Source organism: Salvia miltiorrhiza, chromosome 4 (genome assembly GCF_028751815.1).
Source record: "Salvia miltiorrhiza cultivar Shanhuang (shh) chromosome 4, IMPLAD_Smil_shh, whole genome shotgun sequence".
Classification (NCBI taxonomy): domain Eukaryota; kingdom Viridiplantae; phylum Streptophyta; class Magnoliopsida; order Lamiales; family Lamiaceae; genus Salvia; species Salvia miltiorrhiza.
The window spans coordinates 10,934,438-10,947,768 of NC_080390.1; the positions used below are offsets into that span (position 1 = coordinate 10,934,438).

The window sequence follows — 13,331 nt, forward strand, 5'->3', positions numbered from 1 at the left end:
TTATATATATTCTCCCACTGAAATTAAATTAATTTCTACGTGAACCAACTTAAAAAATTTGAGAAAATTTGTTGTTTATCAGTTTTCCAATTTCATTATCTCATTATTACATTACTAGGCCTACCTAGTAATGATACACGGTCCGTTAACAATGGTTTAAATCTTATGTGGGCCGGGCTTAAAATATTCGTTATCCCATTGTTAAGCCCAAGAAAAATATTTGAAATCCCTATATTACCCTTTCCGTAAATCATATAACTGGGCTACTAGGGTTTACGCTTCTCCTTCACTTCAGCACTAGCTAGAGAAGCAGAGGAGCCGCCGCCGTTTTCTGCATCCACCACCACCAATATGGTTTGTTGATTTCGAACCATTCTCCTCTTCCGATTCGACACTTAAACGATGTTTGTTCATTTTTTCTTTGCAAATTATCAAGGAATTCTTCGTCGGCTGTCTGTTTTTGTTCGAGGGATTTGGTTCTGAATCTCGTTTCTCGTTGATCTTTTCTTCTTTATTTTGTGCCGTAAACCTAGGTTCTCATTTCTGTGTTTTTTCTTTACTTGTTCTGTTTCAGATTGCAACCTTTTTTTGTATGTTAATTAACGAGCATTGCTGTTTTTCCGATGAGACTACTTTTCCCTTTTGGTTTCGAGACATAGGGTTTTAATTAATTGTACGCTTGATTATCTTATTTTCGTCAAGTCAAGGCCTTTTGCTATTACTCAACACATCTTCGAATAATGTTACTGGAAAAACAAGCTTTTATTTTTCTACTAGGATTTATTTTTTTCCAGCTTTTTGGTAGTTTAAATGTTGCTGTTACGTCTTTGTAACTGTAGACTAAGGATTGTTTTGAAGTAGAGGCTGATTTGTATACGTTATGCTTTAGTGGTTTTGTTGAAAAAGTATCATTACTGGTAGCCTCTTTGAGGTTGATTTCAATAAATGTGAGCTCGACGCATCTATAGCTGTAATATCCTCTTGTGATATTGCTTATGGAGAAAAGTGTAGTTATTGGATAGTTTTATTATGAGCTCATCTCTTTTGATTAGATTTTTGTAAGTATGATTTGTGTTTTTGCCTGCTGGTATTGTGAACTTTGTATTTAAATGATGGGTTCCTTGGAGTTATTTGGAAATCTTGAACATACATTTTTTCTCTGGTTATTTTCTCAATTTTACTGTCTTTTTTAATGTCAAAAAACAGGCGAGAGGATTGAAGAAACACTTGAAGAGGCTCAATGCCCCGAAACATTGGATGTTGGATAAATTGGGTGGTGCTTTTGTAAGTATATTGTCACCATTCAGTTTCCCGCGTTAAAATTCTGTCTTTGGATTGCCTGTATTTGGCTCAGCCTACATGATGGGGTCCTGGTCTTTCTGTAAGAATATATTGCAGTTATTTTAGTTTTGACATTCTGTAAAATTTTGTAAACAGGCCCCCAAGCCATCATCTGGTCCCCACAAATCGAGGGAGTGCTTGCCCTTGATTCTCATTCTGCGAAACAGGCTGAAGTATGCTTTGACTTACCGTGAAGTTATTGCCATTCTGATGCAACGCCATATCCAGGTTGATGGGAAAGTAAGGACTGATAAGACCTACCCTGCTGGATTTATGGGTATGCACTTCTTGCTTACTTCGTCACACATTAGATGTTAATCTTTTCGGTTTTACTTTGTACCTTTGTTGCTTAACTGAAATGGTTTTTTATTTCTACTTTTTCTAGATGTGGTCTCCATTCCTAAGACCAACGAAAACTTCCGTCTGCTTTATGACACTAAGGGTCGGTTCAGGCTCCACTCGATCAGGGATGAGGAAGCCAAGGTCTGTTCCCAATTTACCTTGTGCTCTTGGTATTTGCATATGTAGTGGTAACTTGTTGTCTGCTTTTGGTAAACCACCCAAATTGAGTTCATGATTTTAGTCACTTGGCTCATGCTGTTTTGGTATTAATTTAAGTGGTCATGTAAAGGGGCAAAGATTTTGCATCTTTAAACTCTGGGTTGCCAATGTTGTGTTGTATCTTTATGTTGATATCATGTTGTGACACTTTGTCATGGATTTGCAGTTCAAGCTGTGCAAAGTCCGCAATATCCAGTTTGGCAAGAAAGGCATTCCTTACCTCAACACTTACGATGGAAGGACCATCCGCTACCCTGACCCTCTCATCAAGGCCAACGACACAATCAAGCTGGACCTTGAGAGCAACAAGATCACTGACTTCATAAAGTTTGATGTAGGTAATGTTGTTATGGTGACAGGTGGTAGGAACAGAGGTCGTGTTGGTATTCTCAAGAACCGTGAGAAGCATAAGGGAAGCTTTGAGACCGTCCACATTCAGGACGCCACTGGACACGAGTTCGCCACCCGTCTCGGGAACGTGTACACCATCGGAAAGGGTACCAAGCCGTGGGTATCTCTACCAAAGGGTAAGGGTATTAAGCTGTCTATCATCGAGGAGGCCAAGAAGAGGATTAGCGCCCAAGCCGCCACTGCTTAGAGATATCTTTAATTTCTGGATGGTTGAAGTAGTTTTAGCTCCTTGTATCTTGATGTTTGGCGCTTCTTCTATGAGGTTTTGACGTTCTTATTGTTTCTGCTTTTAAAACATAGTTGCGCTTCCTAAGTTGGATTTTTTAATTTCGGATCTGTTTTATTTGTGATATGTTTGAGTTTTGCATCACGTTTCTTGTTGAAAGAAATGTTATTTATATCGTTCAATTGAAAATTTCTTTGCATTAAAACGGCTATGATTTAATTTATTTATATTCTGAACACTTGAATTTGTTTCTATTAAGATGGTAAGAACCTTGAATAAAACAATATTTAGAATATCCACATTGCTTGAGACAATACTTTCATCTATATATGAGTTTAATTGTTGCATTGGGTTGGCTTATTACATATACTCATGAATTAATTTTGAGTTTTTGGTTTATATTAAATTTTGGAGTACAAATTTAAATAAGACAATTCTTTAAATTAAATTTGCATGAACTTAAATGAAAAATTTAAAAGAAATTGAAATTGTTGGGATCTATTTGAGAAAAAAAATTGATAGAGAATAAGAGAAATGAAGAATATTGACAGAGAATAAGAGAAATGAAGAATAAAAGTTAGAGGATATGTAAGAGAAATAAGTTTTTATAGAAGAAAAAAAAAAACAAAACAAAAGAAAGGCTAAATAGCCGTTTTTGTCTGTTGACAACATTTCGTCACTTTTATTTTTTATTTTTTTTATGACGTGTGAAATTTACATAGTGAATTGTAAGCCCTTCGATCTTAACTCATCCAAACAAATCGTGCCTCGCACCTGCATCGATTGACTCATTGGTGCATGAATCAACAGATGCAGACGCTCTTATTCACTTTGGCCTTGAATTTATTTTGTAACTGCTGTGTTGGTTCTTGTAGCTACTATTTGTCTTTACATTTACTAAATCATGAGAGATCAAAAATGCATATTTAAGAGAAAAAGAAGAAGAAGAAAATTCGAATTACTGGCATACCATCACTTTTATTGAAACAAAACATACAAACTAGCATCACTTTTATTGAAAACCATATCATAACACAACCAGTTAAGCCTTAAACTAGAACTGCTTCTGCTGCTTCAGAGACTCTTACATATTTTTTTAAAGAGCAAATATAAATAACCATAGAGCTCCATTCTAATCTGATACCAAAACGACATATCCTTATAGCCTAATCTAGCACGAAACGACACCAGAATCTCACTCTTACGCCGCACCTTCTCCTTCAAGGAGCATCTGATCAAAGTGCCAAACACCTGCACCATCAAAACACAATTTTGCAAGTTCAGACACTTTGCAACGCGAATTGAAAGAGAAAATGATACGCGATCATACCGTGTCCCTTTCCCACCCTCCTCAGCTGTGAGATGTATTCTGAGATTTTCTTGATGGCCTCAACCTGGGAAAAGTTGAACAACAACATTAAACCTTAGAACTCTCTGCTGCTTCTATGTAGTAATGTTTTTGAAAAATTCATGTCCATTTTGTTTCATCACCAAAAATTATTTTCAAGTTTACCTGCTCTCCCAAGAACTCACTCTCAACAAAATCTGCTAGCTGGGGATCATTGCTGGCATCAGCAACCTGTTGAAGTTTTTACGCGTAAAATTAAAACTCTGCATTTGGAGAAACTGATGAAGAACTTCTATATACATATGTATATATATCAGATCAGATAGAGAGCATTACACTGTGAAGCTTCAAAAGCTTCTCATTTGTCAGCTTCTCCAGCGACAACGCTAGCTCCATGGCTGAAACAAGACACACACAACACACACTAGATTGTGAGAGAGGAAAAAAGCACATCACAGAAGGAATGGAGAAGAGACGAACCATGTAATGCATCGCCCTTCTCAACATGATCAAACTCCGTAGGTGGCATCTGCAACGAGAAGAGCTTCACTCTCCCTCCTCGCTTGTTCTACAACGCGTCCAAATTGAAACAAACAAAATTATCTAGAGGCATATTAGCATTAATAATTCTTGGCTTCTTGTTCTGTTTCAAGATCAATGTACCTGATATTCCATTAGTTTCTCAGCATGCTCTCTCTCTTCTTCGCTCGCCTCCTTGAAAAATCTGTGGCAAGACAACATCATACACGCAGGCGTAAGAGGCAAGCCAAGGGTAAAGATACTGAAAAATCGGATTTGTGCTAAAACTTACTTAGCAAGGCCCTTTAGCGCGACATTATCTCTGTCGAAGTAAGCATAGAGGGCGTGGTAAACGTAGGAGACGCAGTACTCCACACTGCAGAAAACAAAGATGAATCAATCCCTAGAGAATTACAACTAGTTAAGGAACAAGAGTGATGGTCACTAATAAGCAAATATCCATTCAAATCTAATAAAAAAAATACTGATGTTTTAGCTTTTACTTTAGTCTTAGTCAAGTAACCACACATCATTTCTTTCTTTTATTTCTTCCTTCTGAAAATTGATACATCAAGAAGCTGAGATCATACACACTAACCCCGTTCCGGAGATTTCATGGGCCCTAGGCGAAATGAGAAAAAATGGCCCTTTTAATTGAATATGCTTGTGTGCTTGTGGGCCCTTTTTTTAATAGAATAAGATTGAAGCTTTTGGGTTTGTATGTATTTTTTACTGATTGAGGCCCATTGTACAACTAAAAAAAATTATTTTCATATAATAATAGCAATAAAAATAAAAAAATTGGGGCCCCATTCTGCCCTGGGCCCTAGGCGGTCGCACCCCTCGCCTATGCCCAGGGCCGGGCCTGATTAATGCACTATGATGGTAAACCATAGCATAAAGCAAAAACATGGCCTAACCATTTGAAGATAGTATAAAAAGATAAAGATAGCTATTCTTACTATTTTACCCTTTAATTCACTACCAATAATATATTTGGTCGTGAATTGACTTATTTAAAGGGCAATTCATATCCAAACTTAATATTGGTTGTGAATTTAAGGGCAAATCAGTGCTTTAAGCCAAAAAGTGATTATTATTATTTTTTGCTCTTATTTATTTGTATCACTGCATGGACGGATCTAAAAATTTAATTAGGACCGGGCGAGATTTCATCGGATGTTTTTAATAAATGTTAGTAAAGAAAACAGACCGGGCGACCGCCGAGATTTCATCAAAAGATATACATATATATAGGTAATAAAAAAAAATTGACGGGGCGACCGCCGAGGCTGCCCGGCCTCTAGATCCGTCTTTGTTTGTATGGCTAAGTTATCCTCACAATATTAATATTTCCTATTTTGATATATTAACTCAATAAAGTAAAACTACATCTGAAACTAACAAACATAACAAGTGCAATGAATCAGCTAAAACAGCATTAAATCTCATCAACCCTTGAGTATGAATATGGCAACACACACACACACACAGAGGGAGAGAGAGAGAGAGAGAGATTACTTGATCTGCTCATTGATAGCAGATTCACAGTCTTGAGAGAATTTCTGTCTTGCAATGGAGACATCAGGAGCGATTGGGACGACGAGCTCATCTCTCTTAACTTCCTCGAATGGATGAAACACCACCCCAGCCAGCGGCATAGTCACCGTGTCGTTCGAAGATGCGCTGGCCACGAATCCATTTTCACTCTTCTTCGCCGAAACAAGACCGCGGAAGCTCAAATTCGGAGAAGAAAAGGTTGTCGCAGCAGCAGCATTCGACAGTGGTCCGAGGCTAGCAGAAGGCAGAGAAACAGCAGAAATTGCTTCCAGAAACATCTTTTTTTTTATCCGAAAACAATCAAATGGGGAAATCTGGAGCAACGAAGAATGATTTGGGGCTGAAAAAGCTAAGATTTTGGGATGAGTAGTGATTAGTGTGTGATTTGTTTGAATGTTGAGTGGGTGGGATTATATAGAAGTGGCGAATTGCGATACGGCGGGGCTCCGGCAAATGAGAGGGCGACACGTAGGGAGGAAAAAGGGATCCATATAGACAGAGGCGTGTGGCGAGCTCGTGGCCTAATCCGAAATCTTGTGGTATCCAATATAATATTCCAAAAGCATCGTTATCTCTAACATTTCTAAATGGTATCTCGCCTCATTTTAGCGCCTTCACACTACGTGGAATTTTCTCCTATAATTTTTGTTTCTAATGTTGGACTTCTATTTTTTTTGGGGCAAATTGCATGAAAATACTCCATTTTAATCAAAATTTGATTTTTTGACAATCTTTTTAATTGTTGTAAAAAAATTAACGAGCTTTCAATTTGTTGCAATGTCCGTCCGGAGAAATTTTCCGGCCAAATTAAATCTGAGTTGGCAGTCGGAATGCCAACATGACATCAGAAATGCCAAATCACACCCACCATCCCTTCCCACGTCACGGGGCAAATTGCATGAAAATACCCCACTTTAATCAAAATTTGATTTTTTGACAATTTTTTTAATTGTTGCAAAAAAATTAACGAGCTTTCAATTTGTTGCAATGTCCGTCCGGAGAAAATTTTCGGCCAAATTAAATTTGAGTTGGCAGCCGAAATGCTAACGTGACATCAGAAATGCTAAATCACATCCATCATCCCCTCCCACGTCACCCTCTTTCTCTCTCTTCCTCCATCCCCCTTCTCCCTCTCCCTATCGGCTCTCTCTCTTCCCCTGGAAAACGTCGATCCTCTTCCCCCTGCGCAGACCCCTCCCTCTCCTCCACCCCGACGCCGCCGCATCTTTCTCCAGCCAGCGAACCCTCTCCTTCCTCCACCCCTCCGAAGCAGCTGGTGTTGGCTCAAATTGGCCGCCACTCTCTCTCTCATCTCTCACTCCGTTGCGGCCTCCCTTTCCTCCACCAGATCCGCCCAGATTCTTGGTCTCCCCGCTCAAAATGATGAGGATTTGCAGGGGCGCAAAAATCATGGGAAAAGAGGCGGAGGTTGATGAAGGAGGAGGAAGGTTTGAAGGGGCGCGAGGCGGCGAAAATCGTGGGGGAAGAGGGATGGCGGCGGAGGTCGATGAAGGAAGGTGAGGGTTTGCTGCCCCGTGAAGGAGAAACAGGGTGGAGAGAGAGAGAGGGTGACGTGGGAGAGAGAGTGACGTGGGAGGGGAGGGTGGGTGTGATTTGGCCCACATTGGCATTCCGGCTGCAAACTCAAATTTAATTTGGCCGGAAAATTTCTCCGAACGGACATTGCAACAAATTGAAAGCTCGTTAATTTTTTTGCAACAATTTAAAAGATTGTCAAAAAATTAAATTTTGATTAAAGTGGGGTATTTTCATGCAATTTGCCCGGTGACGTGGGAGGGGAGGGTGGGTGTGATTTGGCATTTCTCATGCCACATTGGCATTCCGGCTGCCAACTCAAATTTAATTTGGCCGGAAAATTTCTCCGGACGGACATTGCAACAAATTGAAAGCTCGTTAATTTTTTTGCAACAATTAAAAAGATTGTCAAAAAATCAAATTTTGATTAAAGTGGGGTATTTTCATGCAATTTGCCCTTTTTCTTTTCTCCGAGGAGGGACGATGAGGTTTTGGGTTTTGTGATGTTTAATTCTTTTGTTAATGTTCTTAGAGATATGCGAATTTCTATCTATAAACAGTGAGATATCTATATATAATATAAAAGAGCAGTTTAACGGTAAAATTTTACCGTCAATTTTTCCCTCTCCTATAAAAAAAACTATTCTCTCTCCGACAATCTATCCCACTATTTACTCATTAAATACCTATTAGTTAATCTATATATATAAAACATGCACGAATTTTTTCTACAAAAATTTCTCTCTTTACTTTGCATATTTTGTTTTGATTCTTTTTTAAAATTCATCAACTTTTACTTATAAAAAAATATTTTATATGGATGTTAAATTAAAGATAATGATAAGATCTTTAATTTGATGTAAAGATTATAAAAAATAAATTTAAAATAAATAAATTATTATCATTTAAAGTCACAATTTTTTTCTCTCTCTCATCTTTCATCTATCCTCTCCTCTCTCCTACCACCTTTCTTTGAATAATACGTTCGATTTTTTTTTTTCTATTTCATTCCTTTTTTAATATTTATTTTATTTTATTTTTTATATTTTTGTTAGACATCATTTTTAATATTTTCTATTTCTTTTTTTTTTGATATAACAATTTAATGTAACTAAAAAGATTAGTCTTATATTTGTTCATTTTAGAACTCTTTAGCTTAAAAATAAATTTTAAAGGTTGAAATTTATATTAATACTATAAATTTATAGATAATTAATTAATTAAATCTTAAAAAATTAATTTCAAATATGATTTAGATTTATTAAATTTTTGTATGAATTTTTATATTTCTTTATATTAACATATTTGTTATTATTATGTCTTAATTAAATTTAATATTAGATTGAGAATTGACAATCTATATAGTATATAAAAGAGAAGTTTTTCCCCTCCATGTTTTCCCTCTCTTTTTTCTCTCTTCTTCCACCAATTTTTTCACTTTTTTTTTTGCTTTTTATGTTATTATATTTTATTTATTTTCTAAACGTCATCAAATTTGATTCGTGAAAAAATAATCATATATATCTTAAAATTCAATATAGTATAAAAATAATCAAAAACGAATTTAAAACGAATAAGTTATGAAAAGTATAAAATATTTTATTTATGTTTGTGTATGAAAATATTTATTATGATGTATAATACTATATAATAATATGCACAATGCAAATTTTCATTACACTTTGTATAAATTGAAAATTTATAATTTTATATTCAAGATTTTATTGAGTAATTGATCTTAATTATTATGTTATATTTTTAAAACATATGTTGTATTTGTTTATATTTTATTTTTAATATTATTTATATTTATTTATTTAAATTTATCGTTTGATTTCGATATCCGTCGTGTATCGCACGAATGGGCGTATACTAGTAATATTTAAATTTTACTGTTCCTCGTCGCCAAGTAAAAATAAATAAAAAACTCTTTTGTTAATAATTTATGTGATGATATTCAATTATTTTACTTATATATTTGAGCTGTAATGTTGGTTCCCGTAGTTTCTGGTTGTTGTTAATTGGGAATTTTTGAAATAGATTTGGAAATTTATATCTATTATATTATTATAGTAAGATGAAAATGTGTGTTGTAATAAAAGATGAAAAGGATGTGATCTTTTGTCAATATCATGGCCCACACATGCAGTCTTCTATAGGATTTGAGGGTCGTCCAAATTTAGCTACATTCTCTCTAAAGAAAATGATATTCACCTATTTTATATACGAGAATGAATTTGCGGGTCAAAATAAACTTAATTGCGGAGAGAAGAGGTAAATGTGGTTAGAGCACCTCCAATGGTGGTGTCTTAGAGGGGTGTCTTAGGAGTGGGCCCCACCTAAGACACACCTCTCTCTAGGGATGACAATGGGCCGGATCTGGACCGAATCTTGCTTGGTCCAGATCCAGATCCGGTCCAGATCCAATGGATTCAAAAAAATGAGATCCAGGTCCAGATTCATAAGATCCACATGGTCTCGGGTCCAGACCCGGATCCATACTTTTTGTCTTCTAAATTAAATTTATAAATCTTAAATTAATTCCAAATAAAATTATAATTATTGTCTAGATTTTCAACAATTATTCAAAATAAATGAATTAACCATATCTATAAAAATATTATCGAAGCTTAATAACAATAAGAATATAATAATCAAGTACTAAATAACAGTGGAACAATGTGTCCTCTATTTTACATAGAAAAAAGAAAATTAATGTTATCAATAATAATAATAATAATAATAATAATAATAATAATAATAATAATAATAATAATGAAAACTAAAATTTAAATTAAAATAAAAGTAAAATATTATCTTTAATTGCATTATATATTATTTATGAAAAGAGATATATAGATTAGTCATAGATATTAGATTAGAGTTAGATAAAAATAAATAACATTATATATATTTTTATATATAAATGGATCCATGGATCGGATCTGGACCGGATCTGGGTCTCAGATTTTTTGCTCCAGATCCAGATCCGGAAATTATAGGAATAACCCAGATCCGGTCCAGATCCATTGGGTCCATTTTTCCTAAGGTCCAGATCCTAAAAAATGAATATGGATCTGCGGATCAGGACCGGGTCCAGGATCCATTGCCATCTCTACCCATCTCCAATGCATTGTGTCTTAGATGGGTGCTTAAATCCACATTTCCACAAAATATATATTTTTACACTTTTATTTCTAAATTCTCAATTTCATTAAAATTAAAATTAAAATTAAACATTACAATAATTAAAATAAAATTAAAGACATAATTAAAAAATTGCATAATTTTAATAATAAAAAAATTACAATAATTAAAATTAACAATAAATATTAGTATTAATTTAAATACAATACAATGAATTAAATAGCAATAATTAAAAATTGGGATAAGTCAAATCAATTTTTCTTCACCTACCCCCCACCCCACCCCACTCTTTCTTCTTTTTCTTCCCCCATCTCTCTACAAAATTTTCGTTTCTTTTTTAAAATTCTTCTTCCCCCATCTCTCCTCTCTCTCTTCTTCATGTAATTGTTCGTTTTTTTTTTAATTTCCGCGCGTCTCCCACACGCGATCATCTTTTCTCTCCTCCGCCCCGAGTCTCCACTTCGACACGGCCTCGCATCACGCCGTGTCTCCAGCGCGGCCACCACCTTGGCGACCCGGCTCGACCCCGCCTCCGACATCGCCGCTGGAGATGCTTTTAGGGGCGTTAATTTGAAAGATTAGTTTTGATAAATAAAATAATAAAATTAATTATTTATTTATTTTGATAGATTGAAATTTTGGAATATCTTAATGTCTTTGATTATTTATATCATTTGATCTAGTTTTGGTTGATTGTTATTCAATTCAAAAGTTGGAATTGGAGAAATATTACTATTGAGAATAAAAATACTCAATCATCCAAAATAAACGTCACTCAATATCATAAAATTATTGACGAAAGATAAAAGTAATATGTCTAGTTTAGAAAAAACCACTAATATAATCCTTTTGTTCCATCGACAATGACACACTTTTTTTTGGACTTGAGAATTAAGAAGGATTATGAATCCCTAATTATTTACAATTTCAAACTATGCCATTATTAGTGACATACTCCCTCCGTCCGCCAAAATTATGTAAAATTGCTTGGGCACGAGATTTAATAAAATTGGTGATGATTTTGATGTAGTGGAGAAAGGGTCCCACCACTTTATGAGATGTGTGGTTGAGATTGAGTTTTGAGTGGGTTTTTTTGTAAATAAAGAGTGTTAGTAAGGATAAAATATTAAAGAAGATGGTGGGACCATTGCCATAAAAGGAAAGTGACATAATCTTGGCGGACGCCAAATATAGTAATTTTTACATAATCTTGGCGGACAGAGGGAGTATAAAAATAGAAAATGCGTCGTTATCAATAAATAGGAGAAAGTATTAAATAGTGAATTTATATATTTCAAAATAAAAAGCACCAGTGGTCTAGTGGTAGAATAGTACCCTGCCACGGTACAGACCCGGGTTCGATTCCCGGCTGGTGCAACTCTTTTTATTTTTGTTGATGTTTTTTTGTGCCTCCAAAAACAGTTCAAAGAAAAATGTATAGTATTGAGAAATGGCGGGAAAAATTTACCCCCAATTTTCCAACTCCCAAGAATTGCTCCTCCATTTAAACCCTACGCTGCTCTGACTCCTACTTTTCATCATCTGCAAATTCTCCCCACTCCCGAATCGCAAAATTACTTGGATTCATTCGAAAATGGCTAAGGTGGCGGAGAATCCCAACCACAACGGCGTTTCTGACGCTAAGCCCACTGCAATTGCGCCGTTTCTGCGGGTGAAAAGGCTCTCGGAGAAAGCCGTTTTGCCGTCTAGGGCTTCCCCTCTTTCAGCCGGCTACGATCTCTCAAGGTATATATATATACACACATACATTACAGCTCCTTTTCACCGTGCACCTGTTTTAATTTCCTGAATTTATATTCTCCTTCAATTCAATAGCGCCGTGGATACGAAAGTTCCGGCGAGAGGAAAAGCCCTGGTGCCAACGGATCTCAGCGTCGCCGTTCCCGAAGGAACGTATGCTCGAATTGGTGATTTTTCTGCAAAAATTTTCCAATTTCTTTTATATGAATAAATGCACAGCTGTAAGGCGATTTTGTCAACTGCAGCGCCGCGGTCTGGTCTGGCGTGGAAGCATTCGATTGATGTTGGGGCGGGGGTGGTGGATGCCGACTACCGGGGCCCGGTCGGAGTTATCCTGTTCAACCATTCCGATGTTGATTTTGAAGTGAAGGTCGGAGATAGAATTGCGCAGTTGATGATCGAGAAGATTGTGACGCCGGAGGTGGCTGAGGTTGATGATCTCGATTCCACGGCTCGCGGCTCCGGCGGATTTGGATCTACCGGAGTCTGAGCGTTTCACGTCGTTGCCGAGCTAATTTTATAGGTTTATGGTGAACGATGGGACATTGAAAATATGGTTTTTGAACTTTGGTTCAATCATTTTGTCGAACATGTGGCTTGGAAATTATGATGAAGCAATGTTTGTGTATTGGTAAATTTGTGACTATAAGGCCATGTTTGCTGCCTGCCGTAAGGCCAGACTATTTATTAGTCTGATATTATTTGGAGGTTTGGTAGCTTCTGTTATTAACAGTTACACACCAGAAATCCCTTGGTTAATTATCCATCCGGATTAGGTGTCATAATTTATTTGAAAGTCAGATTATTTTTTTGAATTTCAATACTACCCCCAAGGATTTCATTTTCAAAACCTAGGGTAGAACACTCCCCATTCCAGTTGAATAGCAGCCATCGTCTTCAACCTTTCCCGTAGAACATCAG

The 13,331-nt window shown here is 36.1% G+C and overlaps 3 protein-coding genes and 1 non-coding gene across 4 annotated transcripts; 3 read left to right on the forward strand and 1 right to left on the reverse strand.

The window, feature by feature from the left end:
- The first annotated feature begins 251 nt into the window (after positions 1–251).
- LOC131022695 (40S ribosomal protein S4-1) lies at positions 252–2,665 on the forward strand. The gene is made up of 5 exons (XM_057952209.1): positions 252–354; positions 1,207–1,284; positions 1,438–1,618; positions 1,727–1,824; positions 2,069–2,665. The coding sequence occupies exons 1-5, from the start codon at positions 352–354 to the stop codon at positions 2,498–2,500; spliced, it is 792 nt and encodes a 263-aa protein (XP_057808192.1). The 5' UTR covers positions 252–351; the 3' UTR covers positions 2,501–2,665.
- Positions 2,666–3,491: 826 nt separating this feature from the next.
- LOC131022696 (ferritin-3, chloroplastic-like) lies at positions 3,492–6,455 on the reverse strand. Its single transcript, XM_057952211.1, has 8 exons — positions 5,928–6,455; positions 4,699–4,782; positions 4,551–4,611; positions 4,368–4,455; positions 4,224–4,285; positions 4,053–4,118; positions 3,870–3,933; positions 3,492–3,790 (listed from the first exon to the last, which is right to left on the reverse strand). Exons 1-8 carry the CDS (start codon positions 6,242–6,244, stop codon positions 3,741–3,743), a joined length of 792 nt encoding a protein of 263 aa, XP_057808194.1. The 5' UTR covers positions 6,245–6,455; the 3' UTR covers positions 3,492–3,740.
- Positions 6,456–11,955: 5,500 nt separating this feature from the next.
- Positions 11,956–12,026, forward strand: TRNAG-GCC (transfer RNA glycine (anticodon GCC)). The gene has a single exon. It is a non-coding gene; the product is annotated as a tRNA-Gly (tRNA).
- An 83-nt stretch (positions 12,027–12,109) lies between these two features.
- Positions 12,110–13,046, forward strand: LOC131022697 (deoxyuridine 5'-triphosphate nucleotidohydrolase-like). Its single transcript, XM_057952212.1, has 3 exons — positions 12,110–12,395; positions 12,486–12,577; positions 12,656–13,046. The coding sequence occupies exons 1-3, from the start codon at positions 12,244–12,246 to the stop codon at positions 12,898–12,900; spliced, it is 489 nt and encodes a 162-aa protein (XP_057808195.1). The 5' UTR covers positions 12,110–12,243; the 3' UTR covers positions 12,901–13,046.
- Positions 13,047–13,331: the final 285 nt, after the last annotated feature.

Coding starts and splice junctions, on each gene's coding strand:
- LOC131022695 (XM_057952209.1), top strand. Junction 1,285..1,437: donor ATAAATTGGGTGGTGCTTTT/GTAAGTATATTG, acceptor TTTTGTAAACAG/GCCCCCAAGCCATCATCTGG. Junction 1,825..2,068: donor TCAGGGATGAGGAAGCCAAG/GTCTGTTCCCAA, acceptor ATGGATTTGCAG/TTCAAGCTGTGCAAAGTCCG.
- LOC131022696 (XM_057952211.1), bottom strand. CDS start 6,244: ATGTTTCTGGAAGCAATTTCTGCTGTTTCTCTGCCTTCTGCTAGCCTC. Junction 4,456..4,550: donor AGAAACTAATGGAATATCAG/GTACATTGATCT, acceptor GACGCGTTGTAG/AACAAGCGAGGAGGGAGAGT. Junction 4,119..4,223: donor AGCTTTTGAAGCTTCACAGT/GTAATGCTCTCT, acceptor AAACTTCAACAG/GTTGCTGATGCCAGCAATGA.
- LOC131022697 (XM_057952212.1), top strand. CDS start 12,244: ATGGCTAAGGTGGCGGAGAATCCCAACCACAACGGCGTTTCTGACGCT. Junction 12,396..12,485: donor GCCGGCTACGATCTCTCAAG/GTATATATATAT, acceptor TCAATTCAATAG/CGCCGTGGATACGAAAGTTC. Junction 12,578..12,655: donor AGGAACGTATGCTCGAATTG/GTGATTTTTCTG, acceptor TGTCAACTGCAG/CGCCGCGGTCTGGTCTGGCG.